This window comes from Patagioenas fasciata, chromosome 1 (assembly GCF_037038585.1).
Source record: "Patagioenas fasciata isolate bPatFas1 chromosome 1, bPatFas1.hap1, whole genome shotgun sequence".
NCBI classification, from domain to species: domain Eukaryota; kingdom Metazoa; phylum Chordata; class Aves; order Columbiformes; family Columbidae; genus Patagioenas; species Patagioenas fasciata.
The window spans coordinates 95,225,719-95,252,471 of record NC_092520.1 but is presented as its reverse complement, the minus strand read 5'-3'; the positions used below and the strand labels follow the sequence as shown (position 1 = coordinate 95,252,471).

General features: G+C 42.1%; 1 protein-coding gene across 1 annotated transcript in view; it reads right to left on the bottom strand.

Moving 5' to 3' along the window:
* Nucleotides 1-7,742: 7,742 nt before the first annotated feature.
* PCP4 (Purkinje cell protein 4) overlaps nt 7,743-26,753 on the bottom strand; it is a 54,980-nt gene continuing 35,969 nt past the window's right edge. The window contains exon 3 of the mRNA XM_065829391.2: nt 7,743-9,316. Coding sequence (XP_065685463.1) covers nt 9,189-9,316 — 128 coding nt within the window. The 3' untranslated portion in view covers nt 7,743-9,188. The remainder of the gene's footprint in view (nt 9,317-26,753) is intronic.

The following is a 26,753-nucleotide window of genomic DNA, read 5'->3' as shown; positions in this document are numbered from 1 at the left end:
CTAAGCACCACTTGCAGCCTCACAGCAAACTGCTGTCAGGACATACCTTCAGAAGCTTCTCCTTGCTGTAAGTCAACTGGTAGCTTGTGGGGCTGAAGAAAACATTAAGCAACTGAGCCCAAACAGCTTTCAGTGGAGATTCAGCTGAACTGCTGGGACTTTATTTTAGAAGTTTCCACAGTCAGCTGCCAAGTCTAAAATGAGAGCTGGTAGGTAATGACTGGGGGTATAGGAGGACACCTCAAGTGCCTCTCAGATGCAGAGACCTCTGGTTATGTCTACACAAGAGCACCACTACTGAGGGTGAGACATGCACCACAGCCATGTCCCAAATCAGGGACATCTATACCTTTGGGGAGAGTACCATGTCCTACCCCTTACAAACACCTCCTCAAGCTTTGGTTTTTAATGTATAAGAAACCATGACATGCTCCATCTGGTCTTCTGCTGTGGGTGAGCAGGGACCATGTCCTCCAGCAACACTTGCTGTCTTGCATACGCATGCCCCGACTCTGCTGCATGGTTCCTTGGGATCCAGTGGGTTCTGGACTGGTGTTTGTGAAGCACTGGGTGGCAGGTAGGATTCACTGGGTTACATTAACGCCTCCTGGCAGTGGTCAGTTTCACAGTGGAGAGCCTGTGCTCCTTTGAGGTGGGAGCCCTGCAACAGGATGGACATGAGCAGTCAACTGCCTGAGCTGAAGAGAAATCACCTTCAGATGGCTCAGTAAGTTTAATCAGCATTTTCTCTTCCCAGCCGTGCTTCTCTGTTGCTCAGAGGATTCCTATCTACTTCAATTGCATACTCCAGCAGATGCTTTCACAGACACATCTGGGCTGCTATGCTCAGTCGACATACTTTGGAGCAATTTCAAGAAGGCTGCAAGCTGAGATGTTGTGCCAGGGCTGGAGCAGATGACGCAGCTGCTGTTGCTAATGCCCATTTCAAAGAGCAGCCTGGTGGGCATGTCCTGCTGCAAGGAATCCCGTGGGGACCCTGCTGCACCCACCCTGGACCTGCCTGGGGAATCCCAACAATTTCTTGGTCTCAAAGGACAGATTTGAGCTGTATTGTGTTGCAGCTTGGATGACTGAAGGCAAATAAGCCAGGGGAGGGAAATGTCACTTGCTTCCATGGGGCCTCTGACCTTAATACATACAACCAAAAGCTAGCTACATCCCTCTCTTCTCCCTAGAAGGGATACTGCGGTATGAAGATGGACAGACCGCTAATGTAGACAGGGAAACTGCAGGGCACAGTGAGGCTGGCAGGCCCCTGGGGCCAGGACTGTGGGAGCTCCAGCCAGGGGCAGGGCAGCCAGGAAGCACCAGGGCAACTCCAGAACCAGGCATCAGACACCCACCTTGGGATGGGCCAAGGCCAGGACATGGTGGGCCCAAGCTTGGTGGGACCATGGCTGGGCAGGACAGGGCTGTGGGGAGCAGGAGGCTGGTCCTGCAGCAGCATCACTGGGGCAGGAGTTGATGGTCCCGGGGAACTGATGGGCGGTCTGGGGCCCTGGGCAGGGTTGCAGAGCCCCAGGGGATTTACATGGTGTCCTGACCATGGTTAAGGTGGGGGGACCTCTGGGGGTCATCAGGGGGCAGTCAGGGTTGTTGGTGACCTCATGGTCCTGACATGGCCTTCCCCTCCTTGTGAGTCTCAGGGAACCTCCTTGTAAAACTGAGGAGCAAATAATGGGATTTTTTGTGAAGAAAGCACCAATATAGGAATTTCTCATCTCACTTTTCATCATTCCTCTTTTCAGGTGATTTTTAAGAATGCCGCAGAACATAGATGTTACTGCAGTCCCACTGGTGACACCCCACTCCTGTGAGAACTGGACATGCCATCCCACCTTTCACAGTATCACAGTATGTTTGGGATTGGAAGGGACCTCAAAAGATCATCTAGTCCAATCCCCCTGCTGGAGCAGGAACGCCTAGGTGAGGTCGCACAGGAATGTGTCCAGGCGGGCTTTGAATGTCTCCAGGGAAGGAGACTCCACAACCTCCCTGGGTAGCCTGTTCCAGTGCTCTGGCACCCTCACTGAGAAGAAGTTCTTTCTCAAATTTAAGTGGAACCTCTTGTGTTCCAGCTTGATCCCATTACTCCTTGTCCTATCATTGTTTGCCACTGAGAAGAGCCTGACTCCATCCTCATGGCACTCACCCTTTATATATTTATAAACATTAATAAGGTCACCCCTCAGTCTCCTCTTCTCCAAACTAAAGAGCCCCAGCTCCCTCAGCCTTTCTTCATAAGGGAGATGCTCCACTCCCTTAATCATCTTTGTTGCCCCACGCTGGACCCTCTCCAGCAGTTCCCTGTCCTTCTTGAACTGAGGGACCCAGAACTGGACACAATATTCCAGATGGGGTCTCACCAGGGCGGAGTAGAGGGGAAGGAGGACCTCTCTCGATCTACTGACCACCCCCCTTGTAATACACCCAAGGATGCCATTGGCCTTCCTGGACACAAGGGCACAGTGCTGGCTCATGGTCATCCTGTTGTCCACCAGGACCCCCAGGTCCCTTTCCCCTACACTGCTCTCTAACAGGTCATTCCCCAACCTATACTGGAACTTGGGATTGTTCCTGCCCAGATGCAGGACTCTACACTTTCCCTTGTTAAATTCCATCAGGTTATCCCCCGTCCAACTCTCCAGCCTGTCCAGGTCCCGCTGGATGGCAGCACAGCCTTCTGGCGTGTCAGCCACTCCTCCCAGCTTAGTGTCATCAGCAAACTTGCTGATAGTACACTCAATTCCCTCATCTAAATCATTAATGAATATATTGAATAATATTGGCCCCACTACTGACCCCTGAGGCACTCCACTAGATACTGGCCTCCAACTGGACTCCGCACCATTGACCACCACTCTCTGGCTTCTCTCTTTAAGCCAGTTTGCAACCCACCTCACTACTCTATTTCTAGACCACACCTCCTCAATTTAGCTGTGAGGATGCTGTGAGGGACTGTGTCAAAGGCTTTACTGAAGTCAAGGTAGACCACATCCACCGCTCTGCCATCATCCATCCACCTTGTTACATTCTCATAAAAGGCTATGAGGTTGGTCAAGCATGACTTACCCTTGGTAAAGCCATGCTGACTGCCCCTAATGACCCTCTTATCCCTGATGTGCCTTGAGATGACACCAAGGATAAGCTGTTCCATTACTTTCCCAGGGACAGAGGTGAGGCTGACCGGTCTATAATTACCCGGGTCCTCCTTCTTGCCCTTTTTGAAGACTGGAGTGACATTTGCTTTCCTCCAATCCTCGGGCACCTCTCCCGTTTCCCAAGACTTGGCAAAAATGATGGAGAGCGGTCTAGCAATGACTTCAGCCAGCTCCCTCAGCACCCGCGGATGCATCCCATCTGGACCCATGGATTTATGGATGTCCAGACTATTTAATTGTTCCCTAACCCAGTCCTCATCGACTAAAGCAAACTCCTCCATTGACCTGGCTTCATCCGGGGTCTCAGGGGTACAGGGTTCCCCAGGACAGCCTCCAGCAGAGTAGACAGAGACAAAGAAGGCATTCAGTAATTCTGCCTTCTCTGTGTCTTCTGCCACCAGGGCACCCACCTCATTCATCAGTGGGCCTACATTGCCTCTGGTATTAGTTTTATCTGCTATGTATTTGAAAAAGTTCTTCTTGCTGTCCTTGACCCCTCTCGCCAGCTGTAAGGAGGCCTTGGCTACCCTAGCTGCCTTCCTACACCCTCTAACAGCAGCCTTATATTCCTCCCAAGTGGCCAACCCCTGCTTCCATGACCTGTAAACTCACCTCTTCTGCTTGAGCATACCCAACAGATCCCTATTCAACCACGCAGGCCTTCTGGCTCCCTTCCTCGACTTCCTATGTGTGGGGATGCTCTGATCCTGAGCGTGGAAGAAGCAATGTCTGAATGCAATCCAGCTCTCTTGGGCCACTTTTCCTTCAAGCAGTCTTGCCCATGGGATTTCCCCCAGCAATTGCTTGAAAAGGCCGAAATTAGTCCTGCCGAAGTCCAGGGTTGCAATTCTACTTGCTATTCTGTTCCTGCCACACGAGATGCTGAACTCCACCATCTCGTGGTCACTGCAACCCAGGCAGCCCTCAACCTTTACTGCTTCGACCAGACCCTCTTTGTTAGTGAGGATGAGATCCAGCAGTGCACCTCTCCTGGTGGGCTCCTCCATCATCTGCATGAGGAAGTTATCATCAATGCACTGTAGGAACCTCCTGGACTGTGGCTGGCTGGCTGAATGGTCCTTCCAGCAAACATCAGGGAAGTTAAAATCACCCACAACAACCAGGGCCTGTGACTGTGAGGCCACTCTCAGCTGCGCATAGAAGGCCTCATCAACTTCCTCAGTCTGATCTGGTGGCCTGTAATAGACACCTACAACAGTATCACCCCTGCCAGCCTGTCCCTTGATCCTGACCCATACACTCTCGACTCGTTCCTCAACCGCTCCTGGGCAGAATTTAGTACATTGCAGTTGCTCTCTCACATAGAGAGCAACTCCACCACCACGCCTGGCTGGCCTGTCTTTCCTGAAAAGGGCGTAGCCATCCATGACCACATTCCAGTCATGTGAACTGTCCCACCACGTTTCTGTAATTGCCACCAGATCATAATCTCCCGACCGAACATAGGATTCTAACTCCTCCTGCTTATTCCCCATGCTGCGCACATTGGTGTACAGGCATTTCAGGGAGCGAGCAGAGCACACCAATTTCTCCCTAGGGGCACAGGAGGCCACGCAGTCCTCATTTGTTTTAGAATGCTGCCCCACTGGGGCAAGCCCAACTACAACCCCATCCCCCTTTGAGCCTAGTTTAAAGCTCTCCAAATGAGCCCAGCTAATTCCTGCCCCAGCATCCTTTTGCCTCTGCGAGATAAGCCTTTCCCGCATAACACTGTCCGGACTGGAGTCCTATAAAACCAGCCATTATCAAAAAAACCAAAGCCCTGCCTGTAGCACCAGTCTTGGAGCCAACCATTTAGAGATTGAATTTTCCCATTCCACCCCACATCATCACTTGAAGAGGGAAGGGGTGAAGAGAAGATCACTTGAGCCCCTGAATCTTTCACCATCCTTCCCAAGACCTTGAAGTCATTCTTCATTCCCCTCAGACTACGGGAAGCAGCTTCCTCCCCATCTGTCTGGAAGACCAGCAGCGGTAGTAGTCTGTCGGGTGCACCAGTCTGGGGAGCTCTCTAGCAATATCCTTGATCCGGGCTCCAGGTAGACTACAGACTTCCCTAAGATGAGGGTCAACCCTGCATATTGGGCCCTCTGTTCCTTTCAGAACGGAATTTCCTATTACAATCACCCTTCTATCTTTCTTATCAGAGGTAGTCTTCAGTTGTGTAGTCAACCGCCTCTTCCTATGTGATCTTGTAGGCAGGCTTGGCACCACCTCCTCACCTACTTCTTCTTCAAGATCCAGGGCCTCAAACCTATTACGGAGGGGCACCTGGGGAGGCAAATCAGGCAGGGAGGGGGGCTGCCCGTGATGCCAAACTGGAATAAGCTTCCAACCCTCATCTTCTTTTAGGTCATTTACCTCTGCCCGACAGCGACAAGGGTGGGGCTGTCTCAGGACCTCCGCCTCTGTCCGGGAGGGCAGGAGGTCCATTTCCTTTTCGGGGGTACCTCCCTGGGGCCTTTCCAACCGGCCCGTCAGGGTGTTACTCCACCAGTCGATCTCCCTTTCGCACTCCCTGATGGACCTCAGCGTCTCAACCTCCTCCTTAAGCTTCACAACCATGTCGAGCAGATCTTGCACCTGCTCACACCTCACACAAGTAGAGTGCTGGCCTCCCTCCTCCAGCAGCAACAGGCTGCTCCTCTCTGCACCTGGTGGGCAGCGACTCGTTGCTACCCTCCCAAAGGTTTTTTTAAGGCAAGGGGAGGAGGTGTGGTCGCCGTCACCGTGGGAACGCCCCCCGCCACGTCAGCCCCTCTCTCGCAATGGCTACCGGGGCTTCTTGGGGATCAGGACCGCCGGGGGTCACGCTGTCCCTGTGCGTTTCCCTCTGGGCTTTCTAATCTCGGCTAAACCTCGTAGTCGACTGAACCTCGCCGGCTCTGGCTCTCGCTGCGCTGGCTCCGATTTGCAGGTCCAGTCCCTTAACCAGTTGTTTTTCTGCAAGAGGACCTGACCATTTGCTCCCAGATGGCTTAAGATCTCTAAGACACATTCACGAGAGTTCTATCAAAGTTGTATTATGTCATATCATAGTTTCTCTTGAGCTACCTAAAGGAGACAGTCTTTATAAATCTCTGAACCCTCCTAGAGCCCTTTCTAAAATCTGTTATGAATTTACTACTGCCTGTTGCCCTGGAATTGAGGCCAGCATGAGCAATGGGTTGAACAAGGTAACTGCTGTGTATCTGACCCCCTCTGCAAGATGTGGTTGAATCTCATCCGGTCCTGGCAATGTGTTATTACTAATTTTTCCAGGTTATTCCAAACTCTGTTCTACTTGCCCTTCAGTCTGTGGATTAATTCCTTAGGCTGATGTATTCTAAAAACGATCTCTGTTGTGGGAGCCTCTGCTCTGAGCGTTAATGCAAGATTCATTTTAACTTTCTGCAAGACCTCTAATTCCCCACATCCCCACGATGCTCCACTAGGCTACCAGTCTGAGGAATGTTTGAAGAAAGTTTCATTTACCTTCAGCAAGCCACAGGTTGGCTGTGGCTCGCCTTTCTGTGTTTAACTTGATAGCATTTTGTTCTTGATAGAACTTGATAGAATGCTCTTTTCCTCGTTTGAGCATTCTTGTGCTTTCTGACAGTGTTTCTTTGCTGTAATAGTCTCCTTTGCTGTTCACTTCTACAGGTTATTTTACAGTCCAGGCAGCAACATGAACAAAGGATTTATAAGGCTCAGACAATTGTTCCGATCATTCAGCTGTACGTTATTCTCTTTTGGGACAATCTGACAGTAATTTGGAGCAGAAGCAGTATGGAAGTATCTGGGGAAGATGTGGGTGTATGTGGTGGGAGTGATAACTCTGTTTCCTGCAAAATCTATTGCTCTGAATAATCTTTTATTTCACCTGTGGGAACCTTTGGTTTATCAGTACAGATATCATCCTCATTTAAATTTTGCTTTTCATGACTTGATTTCTCCCAGTTAGGTAGCGCCAGTGAACTACCAAGTTCAGTGAGTGTCTAGAAGTTAAAAGACCTATGTAGTCTCTGGAATGTTGGAATGTTCTCTCTGGCCCATTTTAATGAAGTTTCTGGTTGAATCAAACTCCTTTCTTCACCTCAGCAAATATCCAGATAGGTCTTTGAAAAGTATGAGTTAGTGGTAAGAAGGGAAATTAAAAACTGCCACCTTAGATATGAACAAAAGATCAATGTAAAGCAAGATTCAGAAGCAAGAAAACTCTCTTCTCTCGGGAACATGAACCAAATTTGTGATGCGAACACATTTTCATAAAAAGGAAATTGTCTGACAGGGGCAGCCACAATTAATCCAGATTTCATTCCAGTTCACTATTTCCTCCTTATGTTTTACGGTAAATTAAGACTGTATTTGTAAGATGCGCTCTGAACTTCATATTACAAAATAACCTTGCTGCTGAAAGACCCATAATTCATTTACCCACAGCCCTTGTTGCTGTGTTTCAATAAAGTAATCATTTTCTCTGTGTCCCAACCATATGATTATTCCTGTTGTGTAGGAAATTTAAGTCCAAGGAACGTCAAATCAAATATAAAAGCCTAGTCCTTACCCATAGTTTTTATTCAATTAAGCAGCCATTACAGAGCTCATGCTATTTCAAATGACATAATGCAGAACGCAAATGCAGTGCTTTATTACAGATATATGTTCATCTAAACAAAATGGCATCAACACAATCCAAACCCATTACAATTTTTAAATTATTATGTTAAGGTGATTATTATATGGTGAGCAGTCTCTGTGAAAGACAAGTAGGGAATCTGTGACCTCCATAAACCACATCTTCAGCAAAGCAACAGTGTTATTTGGGGTTTATTTGTGAAATTCCTAAATAGAGAGAAACAGTGCACTATTTTCTGAGTACAAAGTACTTGTTTAAACCTTTTCTGAACCTTTCTATATACATGACATTAGCAGCCAATTCCCAATCGGGTTTAAAGCCAGGCAAGATCCTTACTTAGATCCAACCTGAGACTGGTCTGTTACTCTTTTACAGCAGGGAGAAAATAGAAATACTTCCCAATTTAAAACAGACATTGTTGTGGTTGCTTTTTGTTAATAAAAAACTGGACTAATACAGTGGTAAAGTAAGGGGCTCATATAGAGTTGAAAACAGAGCAGTGCAAATGGAGACAGGGAGTCTATTATGATTTACCCATCAAATACTGAAAATAATATGAAGAGAGGTGGTATAGAAATAGTTACTGATTATATAGATACTGACAAGCTGTATCAAAAAGAGAGTTTAGAGAGTCAGTTTCTGTTTTCACAAACAAACAAAAAAAGTGGGGGGGTGGTGTTTGGAATTGCGTTTTGCATTTTGTGTCTGATGGTTTGCTTTTTTTTTTTTCAATACCAGTCACTGTAGTCCAAGCTGGGTAATTCTGAACATTATCAAGCAAAGATGAATGATGGGGACAATTTTCCCACTTAAACCACCTTATTGGCATAATTGCGAAACAAAAATAAACTGCTCACTGCTTCCTATACCTCTTTCCTTCATGCCAGCTTCTGCCAGCAACTTTTTACTTCCAGCTCATTGTGAGAAAGCAATTTTATTGTCACATTTGGCTGGCAGCTGGAATTCTCCAAATGAGGTAAGCAGGCCTGAGACATGTGCTCTCATCCCTCAACAAAACCCTTGTAGCATACGGTGCTGTTATGTCTCCAAGCTTTACGCGAAAACAGGCATCTGGGCTGGGTTCATTTGTAATGCTGTGGTTGCTGGACTAATATGAAAAGACAGATGAAGGCAGACACTTTAATTACTTTACCCTAACTTTTTATTACAACATCAAGTAAAATGGTGAGTTACAGAGGATAACATGCGCAAACCATCTGGGACAAAGTCACACACAAGCTCACGGTTTGTTATCTGCCAATGGGGTTTTAAATACTGATATTTTCTGTACATGCATCTTTGTGTTATTTCTGATTTTCTTGATAAATCATTTTGGGATTACTATGTTTTAAGCTGTGAGGTAGCTACTAAGACTGGGACCCCGCTTTTTTCTTCTGGAATTTTCTGAACTGGGACTGTATTGCCACAGCTGCCCGCTCTGTCTCTGGCGCGTCCATGTCTATGTCAAATTCTTCTTGAACCTTCTTCTGCCCATCTGCTCAAAGAAAACAAAACAAAACAAAACATCAACAGTTTTTCAAGCAGTGATAATCACTAGACAGCACTGGTGAAAAACTCTGCCCTCTCTCCTTCAGAGACACAGCTGCAATGGGAAGCATATTCAGAAAAAAAACAGGAGCATGTTCAGGAAAAAAACTGGGACCAGTTTTGGTAAAGACAGCTGATCAAATTGCCCACCCTCTCCCAGTAAGAGAGTCTGTGGCAGCCCGTTTGTAGCTTAGCAGTGAGGAGTGACATTCAAATGGTGCTCAGAGGTCATCAAGCATCACCTTGACATCTGAGCAAGTCCTCTCCTGTGCAGGGAGTAATGGTGAGGGGCAGAGGGACTCTGTCACCCTGCAGGTAGAAGTTACTTATATCCACATGTTTACTCTAAAACAAATGTACCTTAACAATATTTTAAAGTAGGGATTGACACCCTGTTCCTACCACACCTTCTGCATTACATAAGAGATTATACCAAGGTAAATTTTCATCACTTGTTTCCTGTCTCATCCCTTTCAACACCTATTGCTCTTCCCCTTTGAATCATTTATGTTCAATCTCTGCCACTGTGCTGCTTCCCTCACTTCTCTCTGGGTTCTGTTGTTGCCTTTCAGCCTTGATCCTTGGCTCTTTGTCTTCCTTTATTCCCAGTCCTCAGCTCTTCGTTCTACTGCATTTTGCCTCCACGTGCACAAGCCAATTGACTTTGTTGAATTTTGCTTTATTCACCTATGTGTCAAAAGTACAGCTCTGGGAAAACTCCTGCCCTCACTTTGAAGATAACCCTGATCTGCCTGGACTAACAATGCAAGAACGCACATTCACTCCAATGCCCTCATCATATAATTGAGCTTCTCTTCTCTATAAACTTGTTTGCTAAACTCACTTATTTAGGTTTTGTAACCCAGTCCTGCAGTGAACATCATGCTAGGAGTCTGCAGACAGATCTACTTAAAACAGTTGTGGAAATTCACCCATTTTGAACCCCTTTGCTTTTTATCATTGAGATTAATAACTCCTGGATGCTAATCCTCAAGTACTGTTAATGTAAATCAAGGAAAACACTTTCAATGTATTATTAAAATGAAAAGAAACTTATACTGTCCTCTATCTCTCCTTCCCACTAGAAAACTGGGATAGCATTTCATGATTTTAGCATGTCTTGCAGTATTTCTTGCCCTTACTTCTTGTTCTTATTCAGAATTCATTTTTTGTGTCCATTTTCCATGACCAGAATCCACTCTAAACATATTCCACACTGATCTTAACTATAATAACTGAATAAATGCAGATTTTTTAACATAAAATAAAAGTCCACTTAATATTTTATTTTACTTAGAAGAACATTTTAGAAGAGAGATGAAACTGTAAAAAGAAAGTCTGGAGAGGAAGAATAGCTTGAGAGGTTACTGAGACTTTGATTATATGGTATAACGAAAAGTTAGGTTATCAAAATGAAGATTTTATGGAAAAAAACAAGTCATACTAATATCCCATCACACTTCCACAGCCATTAAATCCAAGAACCTGCACAGTTTGTGCAACTGTTCCAGTAACATAACCACTTAAGTACAGAAGTACAATTATTGCCTTATATTTCATGGGGAAAAGGAAGTGAAGGTCAGAAGTGATTACCTTATGTTCACAAATTGTTGACACAGTCAAGGAGAAACCTGAACTCTTCTATTAAAGCCATGTTATAAACTGAAACTTAGAGTGGCTTGTTCAAGAAACAGAAATTGCTGTACCAGTTCCTAAACTAATAAGACAATAATGTTTTGTGAAAATTTTCCTGTTGCCAGATACCATCTTCTCCACATTGCTGTGTACACAGCAGAGAAATGGAGATGTTTTTCAGATTTAAAGAGGACTTATCATCTCCGCAATGACTTAGTACCATTTTGTTGGTATTTTAGGGGGTTGGCTTTGATTTGGTATTGTTGTGTTAGAGGAAAGTAAGACAAGAAATAACATTTTATATGGAAACAAACCAAAAAAGGGCTTCAAATCATCCCATAAAAAATGAAAAATTTTCAGATAGAACATGTAAATATAGACCTTTCATTTGAAATTTTTGAGTGAAAAATATCAATAGCCTGATCAGCTAGCTCTAACAGCAACTGCTTTGTGATATCATTAATAAGAAAATGAAAACTGTTTTATTTGTCTATATACCAGAATGTCTCCTCTACTAATAGGGTCCTCTTAACTTATTCTAAATAGTATCACTTACGGAGAAATACTCTTATTTCTTGTAGAGAAATATTTTATCAAGATGTTTATACTAGCAATGTAATAAACATTTAATCAGCTTTGAAATTGATGAAACTAATGTCTTCTCTTTGCTCAATGATTTTCATTTTTGTTGCAACATTCTTAGAGTTAGGATCCTCCCTAACCATTCACTACACGCAGGCATCAGTCTTAACAGTAGAAAACAAAAGTGGAGTTTATGCATCATTTTTAGATTTTCAATATATAAATTATTGTCCCTTGGAAATGTTAATATGGAAACCTGGACAGATGGAATGGTAGACACAATTGGTTTCATACCTTTTGGTGAAATTTGGCTTGTACAACTCATTTCCTACAGAGCCAAATCTTAGCAGTTTGTTAACTTGCAGTAGTGACTCAGCAATCTTACATTAAGATTTTATAGACTTAAGAAAACACAGCATTTAGTACAATTTTCCTCTGAAATTTCTAGGCCAGTCAATCTTTGTGTGATGTAAATCATCATCACTGCCTTTAAATTGATTATGTTACAATAATTTACCACACCTGAAGAACTACAATAATTTACCTACGATTTATGTATAATAATATCTTAAGATCTGTCTGACTTCCTTTAAATTTTTGACCCATTCTTGTTGAAATCCAAACCAAAATTCCTTATGAACTCTTTCTGTATTTCTCTTTTGCCCATCACTAAGGAGAAATGGTAGGACGAAGAGTTTTCAGCCATGACTTAGACTGGTAGATTAAGAAATTAGAAGTGTTCAAAAGAACCAAGAAATTTATAAAGTTAAAGAAGAAATTCATTGTTAGCTTACAGATGCTATAGAAACGTATGGATAATGATTATACATATATGTATAATGTACATTATAAAACAACATGTATATCATCTATATATAATGTATATGACAGACTTGTGTTTTCTTTCTCCCTGTGCCCATCTTTCCCTTTCTCTTTCTATATACATGCATGGTATGTCTGTATTTTAATATATAGAGAATATATATGAATATATATATAGAAACACACAGACATATTTGCTTAAAGAGTTTTAAGTTCTTTGTTAAACTGAAAAGAGCTGGATGAGGTATTTCCTGCATTTTGGGAGTGGATTTTCTTGGAGTTCTCCCCAAAGCATTTTATGTTGATGGCTGTCACAACACAGATACTTTAACAGATGGATTGTCAATCTGTAGAGAGAATTAAGCGGTGTGCTTTCTTCAGCTTTTTCTATGGTATGGGAAAAAGATTTTAGCTTTTACCTTGAGTTGCTTTACTAAAAGTAGCCTAATGATTTCAAATATATCACACCCTGCTAACTATACTGTTTCTGTTGTAGTGGTTAGCAAGAGTTCACCGCATGAGTTCTACATCCTCACAGTAGGGGGCTGGAAATAGGTGGTCTTTAAGGTCAATTTCAACCCCCACCATTCTATGAATTAAGAATTGATCGACTTATTTTCAGTGAAAACCCAGCCTGTGCTCAGGACCTTCACAGACTAGAGCTGATCTCACTGCACTAATATGAGTGACCGAAAACCCTTTTGCACCCTTGCCACACTGGCTTTTACCTGTCAGTAGTTGTTCATGTATCTTATATATGCAGGTTATTGAGTGTGAATGCTCAAATGTAGGAACTCATGCAGAGAATTGAAATCAAGCCTCCAGAAATGTTCCTCTTTCACTCGTTGTCTCCCACATCTAGATTTCCTTTCATAAGGGATCACAAGCACAGAAGCAATTCAAAAACCCGGGAAATTTTCACTCTCAGTAGGTCAGAGCAGCACAGAGATAAGTACTTGCACAGGCTTTACTCTTGGACTTGCTTTTTTCATTCCTACTGGTGGGAGAAACTGTACTGTCTGATAACAAGCCAGCTTTTTCTAAGCTACTTTTATGTAGCAATAAAGGTAGATCTGGATTCCCTCCTCATCCTCAGACACACACACACTTTTGTTGATATCTACATTTTCTAGACAGATTTCTTCCACATGAATATCCAAGAATCCCTGGACTACTACAGGCTCACATGAGGAAACTAGGAGGAGCAAGACTGTTGTCAGTAGACTTCAGTTCACAAGCTACTTGTGATTTTGAGGAATTCAGAAATCAAAAAGGGTTCATAAGCACCAGCCTGCACTTTCTGCTTTCTGAAGGGATTTGGTTTCATTAGCAACAACAAAAAAACCCCAACCAACCAACCAAACAAACAAACAAAAAAAAGCCAAGAAACCTAGCTGTTCCTTCTACATTCAGCTATTTCAAAGCTTTCCCTGAAAGATTTCTTCACACTTTGTCCAAATTCCCTCTCCTAGACAGTGACTCCCACTCTTTTTCTGAACATGCCATGACAATCCGAGGGAGACAGTACGTGGTCCCTGCTGCGTTCTGACCACCAACCAACAGGACGAGTGAACAGAACAATCCCACACCAACAGCCATGGTTGGACATAACACAAGTCTAGTATCTGATGAGTTTTTCAAAATCGTGTGTTTAATGTGGACTGACTCTGGCCATGTGTCAATTCAGGCACATCTGAGTTGTAGTGGAACAAACTCCTTGGAGCACAACATTAACTGCTTGATGAGTCCCACCATCATAAGGAGCACCCTGTGGTCCCAGCACCAGTCTGGCTCTACAGACTACTTTGCAGGACTGAAGACTGAGACAACTTGCAGGGTGTAGATATTACTTCAGTACATGCAATAGACATCCCAGCAGGAAAGCCTGAAACACCATCTAATTAGCTGTTTTTCAAACCTAACATCCTGAAAGCTCATTTCATATCCTTGCAATTGAAAAAGATCTATTTATTCCATTTCCAGATGAAACATTGTAATGCTGTCTCTGTAATCTGCTACAGTGCCTTACAATCCATTGCACACACTGGATGGATAATGAAGCTGCCTGTAACAAGGAAAACAATCAAATCTTACACACGAATCTATCCCACAAACTCTCAAGAAATATAGAGCAAGTGTAATTATTCGCAAATACGCCTTCAGCTATTTCTTTCATTTACTTTTCGGCTATAAAGTAAAATGAATTGTGACAACACTGGAAAAAGAAAACACTGCTTATTGCACATGAGCCAAAAGCAATCATTTGTGACCTTTGAGCACAGGCTAAACAGACTAGTCTTTTCTAAAAGTGTTTGTGGAAGTGCAAAAGCTGATGGGGTGGACTTGGGAGAAAAGCAAACGCAATTTTTATTCTCAGAATTTCTTCATCCTCCGGATGAATTATTTGTCACCTTCTTGAAAAACGTTCAGAATGAAAATTGCATGGGCAGGAGCCTGTAACTGGCATTTCATGTTTTAAGTGCCATCTTCTGCCCCTGCTCACCTGGTCCACATCCAGCAGGAATTATGGGACTATATTGAGGATGGAATATACTCATAAAAATACTGCATTTTTCAGGGGCTAAACTGCAGTATTTGGAAAAAGACTAAATGAAGCATGGGACAGAATCACAGTGCCCCATAACACGCCGGAAACAGAATTTTGCCTCGGGCAGGATCATTACCTCCTGCTGCTCAAAAGATCATTCACGCTGTGACAATCTTTATGCTGCTCTGATCCCAAGCTATTACACCAGTCTGTTCAATGAGGCAGAACAGTCCCTAATTAACAAGGACCAAAATGGGCAGGAATCTCACAGATGTTGACATTCATATGGATCATTATCTTTCTCTGATGGGAAGAGTCATTTTATCTGACTAGGCTCCACAAAGCAACCAGCCAGCTAGACAAAACATGTGAATTCTTAGGTGTATGGAGGCCAGATTTAACTCCTTACAAGTACCGGTTTTGAAAGCCAAGAGTTGATGTGACCATTCTTCCCCTTCTGTTGAGTGGTGAGGAAGTGAAAGACAGGATCTCATTTTCCTCTAGGTGATTCAATCTATCCTTTTCCTTCTGTGCAAGCTGAGGAAAAATAACACCATAACTGACCTTCTGCTGTAGAATGAAGACAGTCTACTTCTCAACAACAAAAACTCTACAGTCAGTTGCCAGGACCACATTACCCAGCAGGCTGGCTCTGAGTTTTTGTTTTGGTCACCCTGCTGCTCCCCAGGAGAGTGTCATTTCACAAGGCAGCCAAAAACATGGCAGTGTTGAGGGAGTGGACATTGCCCAAGCCCAAGAGAAGAAAGGAACCAGTACTGGCATGCGGCAGAGAGACTTAATCTGACCTTGCCTCCTTTTATTTATTTCCTAGCCTTTTCTTTTGCTGAATGAAATGTTTAGTAGAGACCTTTCTGAGATCATCAGCTCAGCAGCTGCAGTTTGCTGTGCTCTGTGGTGTCAGGAAGAAACATCTCCCAGAGCCTTGAGCATTGCACCAGTTTGGTGACCTGACTAGCTTACGGTACACAGCTTGCAGTTGTGGTTTGGGGAGACAGGCTGCTGTGAGGTCTTTGCCTCAGTACCCCTCCAGCGATGGGGTGATCCAAAGAGAATTATTTATATGAGGAGCCTGTTATAGCACAGTGGGCTGATGAAAGCTCATTAGCACAGTACGCATGCATTTTGAGGGACAGATTCCATGACATTGCTGGCATGATGCAATATTCACATTGTCTAGAATGACCTTTCTGCATCAGGATATTATTTGCCTTTCTGTTAGCTCTGTTTGCCTCCTGAGCTACTGTCTAGGCACAAAAATCTCAGAGATTACTTTTTTTACATGTACATTCCTGATGTCACAACAAAAAGCTCTATGAAATTTTAGTCTAACTTTCCCAGGTGGATGCACTAATTTAAAGCCTTTGGTTCTTGTGATATTACTGGCTAATCTCCAGTTTGGTAGTCATTTGCAAAAGACCTAAATCTCTGGAAGACTTGTAATTACTTGCATTACTAACACGCTGGCCTAATGCTAGCGCAGTATCAGGCCTCTGTGGAATTACCTCAGTGTGACAGTCTTGTGGCTCCATGATGTCCTCAGCCACAAGAGGCACAATCCCTTCAATCCTCTGAGCAGCAACCATAGGACTGTGCAAGACAGAAATTCTGTTTTCTTCTCCTTCCTATCAATTCCTGCACCATGGGGTATCACTATCTGACTGTTATATAGATAATCCAATTCAGATGTTCAGCTACTTCATTTTTAAGGACAGAAACTTTCTCTCATTATCTTAGGAATAACACAATGATTTTTCTTCCTGCTCATAAAAAATGCTGCAGGGTGAGATACTCATCTTGTGACAAGGACTGCACCACTACATTTGTTCTTGTCTCTTCACTCCATAAAGTATTCAGATATTCAAGGGCCACCTTCCAAAGTCACAGGCTGCCAGTTCTCTTTGACTGTCAGTAGGTAGGCACTCAATGGTGGGGGACGTTATGAATTTACACAAGGCTGTTCATTTTCCATGGCCAATTATTTGAAGGCAGCAGGTGCTGAAGAAGTGTAATGTGTGCACAGCAACCATCTCTGAAACTGAAGAGAAAACCCTGGAGCTCAGCAGCCTCCTGTGACTTCAAAAGCACAGTGTGAAGGGAAATAAACATTATCATTAGTGAGCAGATTAAATGTAACAGCTATTTTTATCTGAACCACACCAACTGGCCCCTTATTATCACTTAAAGTAAGCCACAGAAGAATTAACATCCTTCGATTCAACTATAAATTACAATTTGGTATAAAGAAGACGACATCATTAGGCAACAAGAATCTTTTCTTCTTCAAATTGGCCTTTACTTTTGTAATACAGTGTTGTTATCTTGACTTCAAAAAATTAGTTTTGCTGTAGAAAACAGTGGTCGTTCTTTCATTATTTTAAAAATGTTATTTCAGCATGAGGCTTTTGAAGTGTCTGATTAATCTTTTTTGTTTTTTATTTCCAAGTTGTAATGTAATAATGTTGGAGAGCAGCAATACTATTTCTACCGTAAGATAAACGAAGTAGCACAGAATTATGTATATTGGGGTAACATAAAGAAACAGAAAGGAATAGTAATAAAATTCAGTTTACAAAAATTGTATTTTCAACTAATTTTTCACTGCAGATGAATTCATTTTGCTCAACAATTAATAAACAGATAAATCTTGTTTTTTCTTTAAATGCTAATATTATGCAAGCAACCATTCCTCATCTTCAAAATAATTAATGTATCACAGATTTTTAAAATGGTTTACAAATGCATAACTGATGCATAGATAGGTATGTAAGTCTTAATGGGGATCTACAAGGTATTCTGGGCATGAAACTAGCAGCCATAATTAACAACCCCACGTGGAGATCAAACATTGTGGAAGTTTAACTAGGAACATGGCAAACTATAATGGCCATCTTAGCTGAATAATCTCATCTCTTACTAGATAAAGCTGCATCTGCACCTGAGGAGCACTACACTGACTGGTAGATGCAATAGGAGCCTCTAGGAACTAAAATGAAGTAGTGCTGGGGATCAAGTCCTGGCACAGTCAAGTCACTCTGTCACTGCAGAAGGATGCCCCACCAGCACAGATAATGCAATTAACCCTAAGTCCTCTCCTCCAGGAGAGGGAGCCATGATTTTCCTCAAAAATTAAGTCCAAAGTTATGGGAGTTTCTTTTTGCAACTGCATGCATGTGATCCTCAATATCCCAGCCAAGTTTTAAATGGGAATCGTTATGATGTGTTTTTAATTTCCTGTGTAATTTCCACTTCCCACTTCCTCAGTAAACACTGCGTCTTTAAACAGCTTTGCTGTTTGGCTGTGGAAAGAGATGCATTTTAACAGTGCGTGAAGCAAGCTGCCTTCTTGCCTCGCTAGTCAACTGCTTGATTAATATATGATCAGTTACTTTCCTATTATGGTAGCATTCAGGCACTCCAAGTCCTAGCTAGGAACCCTAACGTGGTTACAAATACAGAACAATTAATTCTCCCACCCGTCCTCCACCCCTCAGTACCATGACCTCTACAAAAGTGTATTCAGCAATAAAGTTTAAAATAACAACAGGAGAACTTCCTCAAGGCTGTCTCCTCAGCTACAGCTACTCCAGCACGCTACCACTGTGGCTCAGTCATCATCCGCAGCTTCTCTAGAGCATATAACACTCCGCACAGCCAGTGTCATGGCTGGGACTGTTCCTGCCTGGCTACAGTGGCCACACGGCCTGGACAGGACCCTACTTTGCAGGCAGGGTGGATAAGAACACCCTGGGATTTTGAGGGAAATAGAGTTTTGCCCTATTGATGCAAGCCATGCTGCACCACTTTGCATCAAAGTCAGAGAAAAGGCTTTAACTCATTTAATTTTCTAATAGAGATGTAGCCTCCAGCACTTCAAAACACTTTGTAGCTCTAGACCGCTAGGGAACTGAATCAAAATGAGTTGGCACTTGCCATTAATAATGTGGTGACCAATAGTACCTGAGAGCCCTTGCAAGGAAAATGCGAAAGAGGAATGTTTGTCTTCCAATGTGATCCTGCCTCCCTTGTGTTGCATAATGGTTTCATCTTCTAGGAATGCTTCCCTGCTTCCCCCTCCCGGCTCAACACCCCTCTTTACAGTTTATAAGGGTAGCTAGGGAATAAGCTAAGAGAAATAGCAGTGATCACAATATGCCACAGAGAAGTAGCAGAAAAAGAGGTTCAAATTCATGTACTGGCAAAGTGAGATGAGCTGAGGAAGATGGCATAGGTTATAGAGGAAAAACTGTCAATCAGAAAAAGGAGAGGAGTCAATCAAAAGAACTGCAGTATGGAGTCAGAAGGTCTTTCTCTTCACACACAAAATGAAGAAAATGAAGAGCAAAATTTTTGCCCAGCACATCTTCAGAGTGGAAAATAAGAGCAGTTTCTAGGCATCACTGTATACCAGTAGATTTCTGTTAACAATTAATGAGAGTGCTATTTTAAGTTTTCACAGTAACTTTAATAAAAACTGTTATATGAGAGCTTGGAAAGTCACAATGAGAAGATATTCTCCTCTTCTAAAATCCATCACTAGATTTTAATTACAAAGTATGTAACCACACACTCAGCAGTGGACAGTATCAGGTATAGGAACTGAGCTTTGCCATTCAACATTATGCTCTTAAGCAAAGGAGTAATTTCAGTATCTTCAATGCCTTATCACACAATATCAAAAAACACTTTTTAAGGAAGATTATCTGTAAGAAACATCTACTTTACTGCATATATTAAATGCAAAAAACAAACAACTTAAATTTTGTCCAAAAACTGCAACTTTTATTTACATGAACATGGGCACTGTTGGGTGAGGGTAACAGGATAATTACTTGGGCACAATCCCACCATGAAAAAGCCATCGCTTTAATACAGGTATGTGTCATGGGTTTTTAACATCTTGCACTACATGCCAGCTTGAAGTGCTTGTGGAGGCAATTGGGTTGTTCTCAAAGTCTTGCAGATAGAAGAGAAGCCTGTAAGGTTAAAGATGCCCAGGGAGGCAACTGGAGTCCTTCAGAAACAGAACAAAATTGTCATGGAGCACCTGACCCAACCCACAGACTGAGCTGAACAGTCTAGGACAGGGGTGTCAAATTCATTTTCATCGGGAGCCACATCAGCCTTGTCTTTGCCTTCAAAGGGCCAAATGTTATTTTAGTACTGTGTAAATGTAAAAGTAGTTGCGTTTGTGTATTTGGCAAAAGAACGTTTGTCACTCCTCCATAAAATCAAATGCATCCCACCAGTAGATCCCCAGAGATGCGATGGATATAAACCCTCAGCTTCTGGAGCAGCTCCAAGGTAGTTCAGTCACAGTCTGAAGAAAGACCAGCGTACTCTGATAGACATCTATTTACCATGACACCTGAGCTGCAAGTAGATCCTACATGCTCCTGCATCAATTGGCTGCTGCAACATCTACAAGTGCAACCAGATATAAAGCTGGATTGACACAGTCTGGCCCATAATCTCAATTAATGTTCTGTATAGTGATGTTCTGTCACAAAAAGTACAGAATTTTAGTGTCTCTGACTCCTGAAAACACTTACCCAGCTGAAGTTTTCCACCAAAAAGCAAAGAAATTCTGTTGTAGAAGAGTTCTAGGAAATTTCCACTGTTTTCTTTTGCTTGGGCTATTACCCAAACAGAATCATTAATTTGAATTTACCTTGTCTCCATTGAACACAAAAATCCACATTTTATGTTTATTTCCCCCACAGGTTGGTTTGCTTAATTTTCTTATGAAGAGAGGGCCTTCTCAGGAGAATGCATGATAGCACTGAAACAGAAGTAAGGAAGAGACAAATCCTGTGGCAATATGGCTCTGAAAGAGGATGAGGAGGAATTATACACTTGAGGGTGTTGCCAGTGTATTCTGGGCTGTCTTGCCCAACAGCCATTTGGAAAACCATGTTAAATGTTATACAGAACTCATTGGGCCAAACATTTACAAATTGGATTCTAGCTAAAAAGCTGTGTCCAGTTCCTGAGAAAAATTCACTTAACCTAACTTGGAATCATAGAATCATTTCAGCCAGAGAAGATCTTTAAAATCATCAAGTCCAACTGGAAAAAAAAAAAAAATCTTGCAGGTGTTTACATCAGACCTCATCAGCAGCTCACTTTAGAAAGAAACTAATGGAGAAAGATAGGAACTGCAAGGGTGCAATTCATCTGACCTACTTTTAGAGAGATGTTTTTGGGTAGCATGAATCTCACCCTTGAATCACCTACCTATATTGGCTAGTTCTCTATTAGCTATAAAGGGAGCTCAAGGTGACTAGTTCAGATGTAGATATTGATCCTTAATCAAATGAATAACACTCCTTGAGCCTGAGGGGTGCCTGAACTACACATTGTAGAATTTCATATGAACACACTTATCTGCTATTTCATGTGAAATTCTTTCTCATCAAATAAATTATTTAGCCCTTATGAAAGGTGCTACACTGAAACTGTAGAAGCTGAGAAATGTTATTTGCTTTGAGAAGGAAGAAAACAAAAGAGAGGCATACCTTCTTAGAATACTCCATCTGTGTGCTTCCATCCCATTGCTAGCAAGGAGAGAAGAGCTCGCCTTCCACACGGGGTCAAAATGAACATTTGTTCTCTCTGCTGAGATTGCCAGTGAAGCTGCCAGTTGTGCAGCTGATCTGGATCCTCTCTTGTTCCCTCAGGAGCTGACTGAACAGTCTGCACACATTTCTCTTTTTATAGATATATAGCTGAACAAACAAAATCTGTATTAGGACCTCTTGTTGTCCTTTCAATTTATTTCAAGGATAGTGATTTTTTGTGCATATATGTATGTCTGTATGGTATGGAGAGACTATTTCATACTCAAAAGCCTTTTTTTTTTTTAAGTGTACATCAGTAAGACTTCTTACATTTCCCTAATAAGGGATTACAGTTAACACTACGACAAGCAATATCAAATGCTTCATATGAACAAGCAGGCAAATGACAGTTGCTGTGAGAACTGTAAATTGAATTTGCAAGCTACTGCAAACACTAAAGCTCTGCTCTGCTATTTAGCTAGTAATGAGGCAGGTGACGGCTGCTGCCATTCTGATGAAGAGTGGAAATGCTCAAAGGAAGCTTGTTGCACCTAGCATATGTCAAAGGCAGCCATTACTTGACTGCAGGACTGAGAGTACATAATGGAGAAGAAATAAAATAGGTGAGTGAGATTTATTGGGTCTGCTGGAGAAGACAAGTACCTTTTAAAAGGTATTGCTAGCCATGCTTCTCATTGCTGCTCCAAGTGAAGGAAAGCCCACACTGACATGAGACTATTGTCTGCATAAAATGCACAGAAAACAATAGTGACCACCTCCTGGTGCAGTTTCCCAACATGAATCCCTTCTCATTCCTCCCTGGGTCCTGCACAGCACCTGTTGGCAAGGAGGAGGCAGAGCTTTGGCACGGAAATCTTAGTCGGTGAGCACTCAATAGAGAATTCTGATTTTATAGGACAAGTAAATGCACATGTCCTTTAAATACCAAAGCACACAAGTTACTGCTTCATTATTCCTTAATGGAAGAAATACAAGCCCCCTATACATCCTCATTGTAACCTTTTTTTCTTTCCCCTCTCCTACTGTAGAAACTGATAGTAAGGTTAATATGACTATTGGTTCTGAGACAGAACGTGAGCATGGCTCTGCGCTTCTACAAATTTCCTCTCACAAAGTAATAGGAAAGACTTTATTGACACATAGGAAAATTTAGTGTTTGGCATAAGGGAGTAAAAAATGACGATGGATATAGTGTCTACCAAAGTGGGAATGAATCCAGAAGGGCAAGGTGTCCTTCTCAGCAGCTTATTCGTTACTTATAGACGGTTACTGTATTGTGAGGCTCAAGCCTGGAATTCTAACATGTCAATACCAAAGCTCTGTGTGATTTCTCATCCCTGACTTCAGTGTCTATATTTATTGGGTGAGGACTGATAGTACAGGGTAATGTGATTTTCCATGCCTTTTCAAAGTAGCAGAGATTAATAAGCAAGGTCAGGCACCAAAGGCACTAAACAGTACTTCAAACCCTGCTTTAACTTAATTTTTACTTCTCCTCATCTCATAACAAAAATAAAATTCCAAACCTCCTAGGTCCCAGGCACTGACTCAGCAACATCCTCTCTTGAACTTGATGCTATTTCAGATAAAGGATGGAGGGGTTTTTCTCCCATAAGAATGCAGTAGTTATATGTTCTGACAAATATCTAAGGTGTAGATCATTAAGGCTGGGTTGCAGTGGGCTTATTCTCAGGTGTGTAGCAAGAAGAAGGAGCATCCACCTTTTAATAGCCTATGTATTGATTAACCACACTTTTTTTTTTTTTCTAATGTTGGTAAAAGCAAGCATGGCTTTCCAATAAAGTCTTAGTGAAAAGAAGGTAGATCCATATTCCTAGCTCTTTATCTGTATCAGGAGGTTATGGAGCAGGGAAGTGAAAATGGTCTTCATTATCATGACAGATGGTGCACTTAACAAACCCACACAGTACACTGAGGACACAAAGGAAGGTTGTACACGCTTGAAGTGCAGCCCATTTCTGAGCTGCAAATGAAAGTAGCGACTATGAAGCAGATTCCAGCCCTCACAGCTGTAAAAAATGACTTTCGTCACCTGGAGCATTTCCTGTCTCCTCCTTCTCCAGAAGGGACTGTCCTTCCTTTTCTCACACCCATCTTGGTCCAGAAGCACCTCCTCTTGCTGGGCAATCCCGCCTAGCAGGGTTCACCCTCACTAAAGTACCCATAGTGCAGCCCCATTCACCATTACAATGTACATGGCCTTCAGATGGAGGAATAGGGGAGTGAGGAAACAATGATCCATATGCAGCATGTTCCCCTATATGTCTGTGACTGGCTTTGTGTCCCTATAGTTCTCTGCCTTGTGCTGGGAAGACTTACAGTGAAACAGAAAGAAATAGCATTAAGCTCTGCAGGGATTTCAGCAGGTGGTCACTACACTTGTTCATTCAGTGGTTGTTTTTTTGTTTTGTAGGTTTGTTTTTTTGTTGTTGTTGTTGTTTGCCTTGTTTGGTTTTTTTTTGGTTTGGGGTTCTTTTTGTTGGTCATGTTTTTTTAATTATTGTTATTTTTTAATAAAAAATTGCAGGTAGGTGTTGATCCTTTATTTCAAGCACAATTACAAAGAAAAACCCATACAACTTCCAGACAATGACTTAGGAAGTGCTAGCACAGTAAACCTCAGCAAGGTTCCAAAAGATATTCTTTGCTATAGGTTTATAGCAAAGGTTTTGTATCCTTGCAGACTGACAAAGTCTCCCTGAAACTCAGAAGGCGTTAGAGTGGTTTGCTTTTAAATATAAAATGTTTTAAACAAAAAACGCAAAAACTATTTTAAAACAAAAGCCCTTATTGATGTGAAGTTGTCTGGAAGAAAAGAGTTCCTATTCTTTCTGTCTTTGATTTTACCTCACTAAGTTTTCACGTGGTACCTTTTAACAACTGCTATTTAAAAACAATTGTATCAGGAAGGGTGGGCATTGATTTAGTTAAGCACTGCAATTTCAATTAGACAGTTATTAAACCCAGTGCCAGATAGTCTAATTGACATGGAAAAAACCTAACTGAGGCCAAAGAATAAAGGTTTTCTTCTTGCTTCAGTTGTATGTTTATTGCACACATAAAGCTATTTTAAAAGAATATTAAGGTTTCAAAGCTGAGCATGAAAAAGTTAGTAAAAGACAAACTACCAACAGGCAACTAATTCAGTCATTTTTAGCATAGACAACTTTAATCCCGTAAAATTCTTGACTTTGCAACTTTCATAGTCTTGGGAGCATGTTTGGCTTCCTAGATTTTAAGAAAAAAATTTGTATTCTGCTACAACATATGGACACCCACATGGTTCCTCAGAGTGACTGCTTGGAACTGTTAGAACCATCATGTAGACCTCTTGTTTTAATGAAGTAACTGATCATGGTGGTAGGCTGTTGTCTCCTATTTGAATGAGCAGGAAATGGGATGAGTTGCATATTTTGCAGATGGGTTTCATACAGCTGACAGGAAAGGAACAATGAGACAATGGAAGGCATGGGCTGCATGTTTATGAACTTCATTGCTCACTGATATCTTCAGATGTGGTGGCTATTTCTGTTCCACCTCATCAGTATTAACCCAGAACTAGACCCAAATCTTCCCCAGCCTAGATCTTCATCGTGGTTCCCAGCACACCTCAACAATGCTGTTTCTTTACTGGGCTAGTCCTAGTCCCCAGAACTGTACCAGGGCATCCCCTAATGTCAGAACTCCACCCCAGCCCCTTCCCACACTAGTTGGCTCCTGGCCCTCTTCCAGTTCTCAAATCCCAATCCATATTCCTCCCTTTCAGTCCCAATTTTCATTCAAAAGAATCAAACCTTCCGTAAGACTTTGGGGTCCTAGTTTCCTGATAGACGTACTGAACTCCGTAATTCTATCTTTGACTTCCCTCGTCCAGCTTCTGTGACTATCTGGTTCCAAGAAGGAGGCACACTACCTCCTAAGCAACTGTATGATGTTTTGGGAACACAGAAGGGGCACCACCATGTTCTTAGTTTCAGTTCCTAGTCAAAATGTGGTTTACAGAAGCATGTAGCAGCAATTAAGGGAAACTATAATTTCCTTGAGTCTTGTAAAGACAGCCTCGGTTTAATTGTTTTAGTGCCTAGTATTTGGCTCAGTGATATTGAGTTTTCATTAAAAGTAATTAACTGCTTCACTGAACTCATGCAAACATAAGACTTGTCTTTCTAAATATTTATAACTTGGCCAATTTTGAAGATAGGAAAGTCACATTCCAGATGGCAAACCTTACATTTCTCTTCAAAATGACAAAGGTTCAAAACAGTCAAAAAAAAAAAGGCCATGAGAAATTGCTTTTAATTGCTAGACATGCTAGCATTTTGTTCAAGCCTCATTTTTTGAAACAACTGGAATGACTTTGCTGAACCCTTCCACAATAATTCTGCTTGATGCAAGCAATCAACATGACAAATTTCAGCCTAAGCAACTGGATTTTGGCAAGGCTGTGTACAACTTGAAAGGGAGATTTTAACCAGCAGCATTCTGCAGCTCTGTTAATTGGCCTTGCCACCAATCCAGATTGTAATAAACAAAATAAGTGTATATGATATGAGTAAAAGAATGCAAACTAAATTAAATAAAAATAAAAGTTGTGGATAGTTGGAAAAAAAAAAATCTTTAAATGGGGTCAAAAAGAGTGTGAATATTCCTATGCTGGTGTTTTGAGAGTTACCAATAATTTATTGGAGTTTTAACCACAGAGAGGAAAGAAAATATAGAAAACAGTTGAGTTGCTTAAAGTGATTACATGGAAGACAAAAATTAACCAAAGTTCTGCCTTATCCATTCTGGTTTTGAGCATTTCTCTGGCACTTAACTCTGCTACTCATTTAAAACTTCTCTAAAAAACATTTTCCCCTGTGTGAATTTAAGCTTTGACAGACACTTTAAGTTCTGTTTGGATTTACAGATGTATCAAATTGTCATTAAAGCCAACCAGAAGCAGCATCTTACCTAACACACATGGCTGACCAACCTCAGATCATTACTGCAGCCCATATTTTCTAACCTATATAGATTCATTTTTCCTTCCCCTGTTTCTGAGTATTACAAGCCCCATGAGCTTACAAAGTTAACATCTATTAATAGAAGAAGGACTAGGAATTTCATGCATTTTCTCTGCATCAGAAAACACAAGCTGGGTTGGTGGAATGAGGACTTTAAGTTAGGACTTAAAT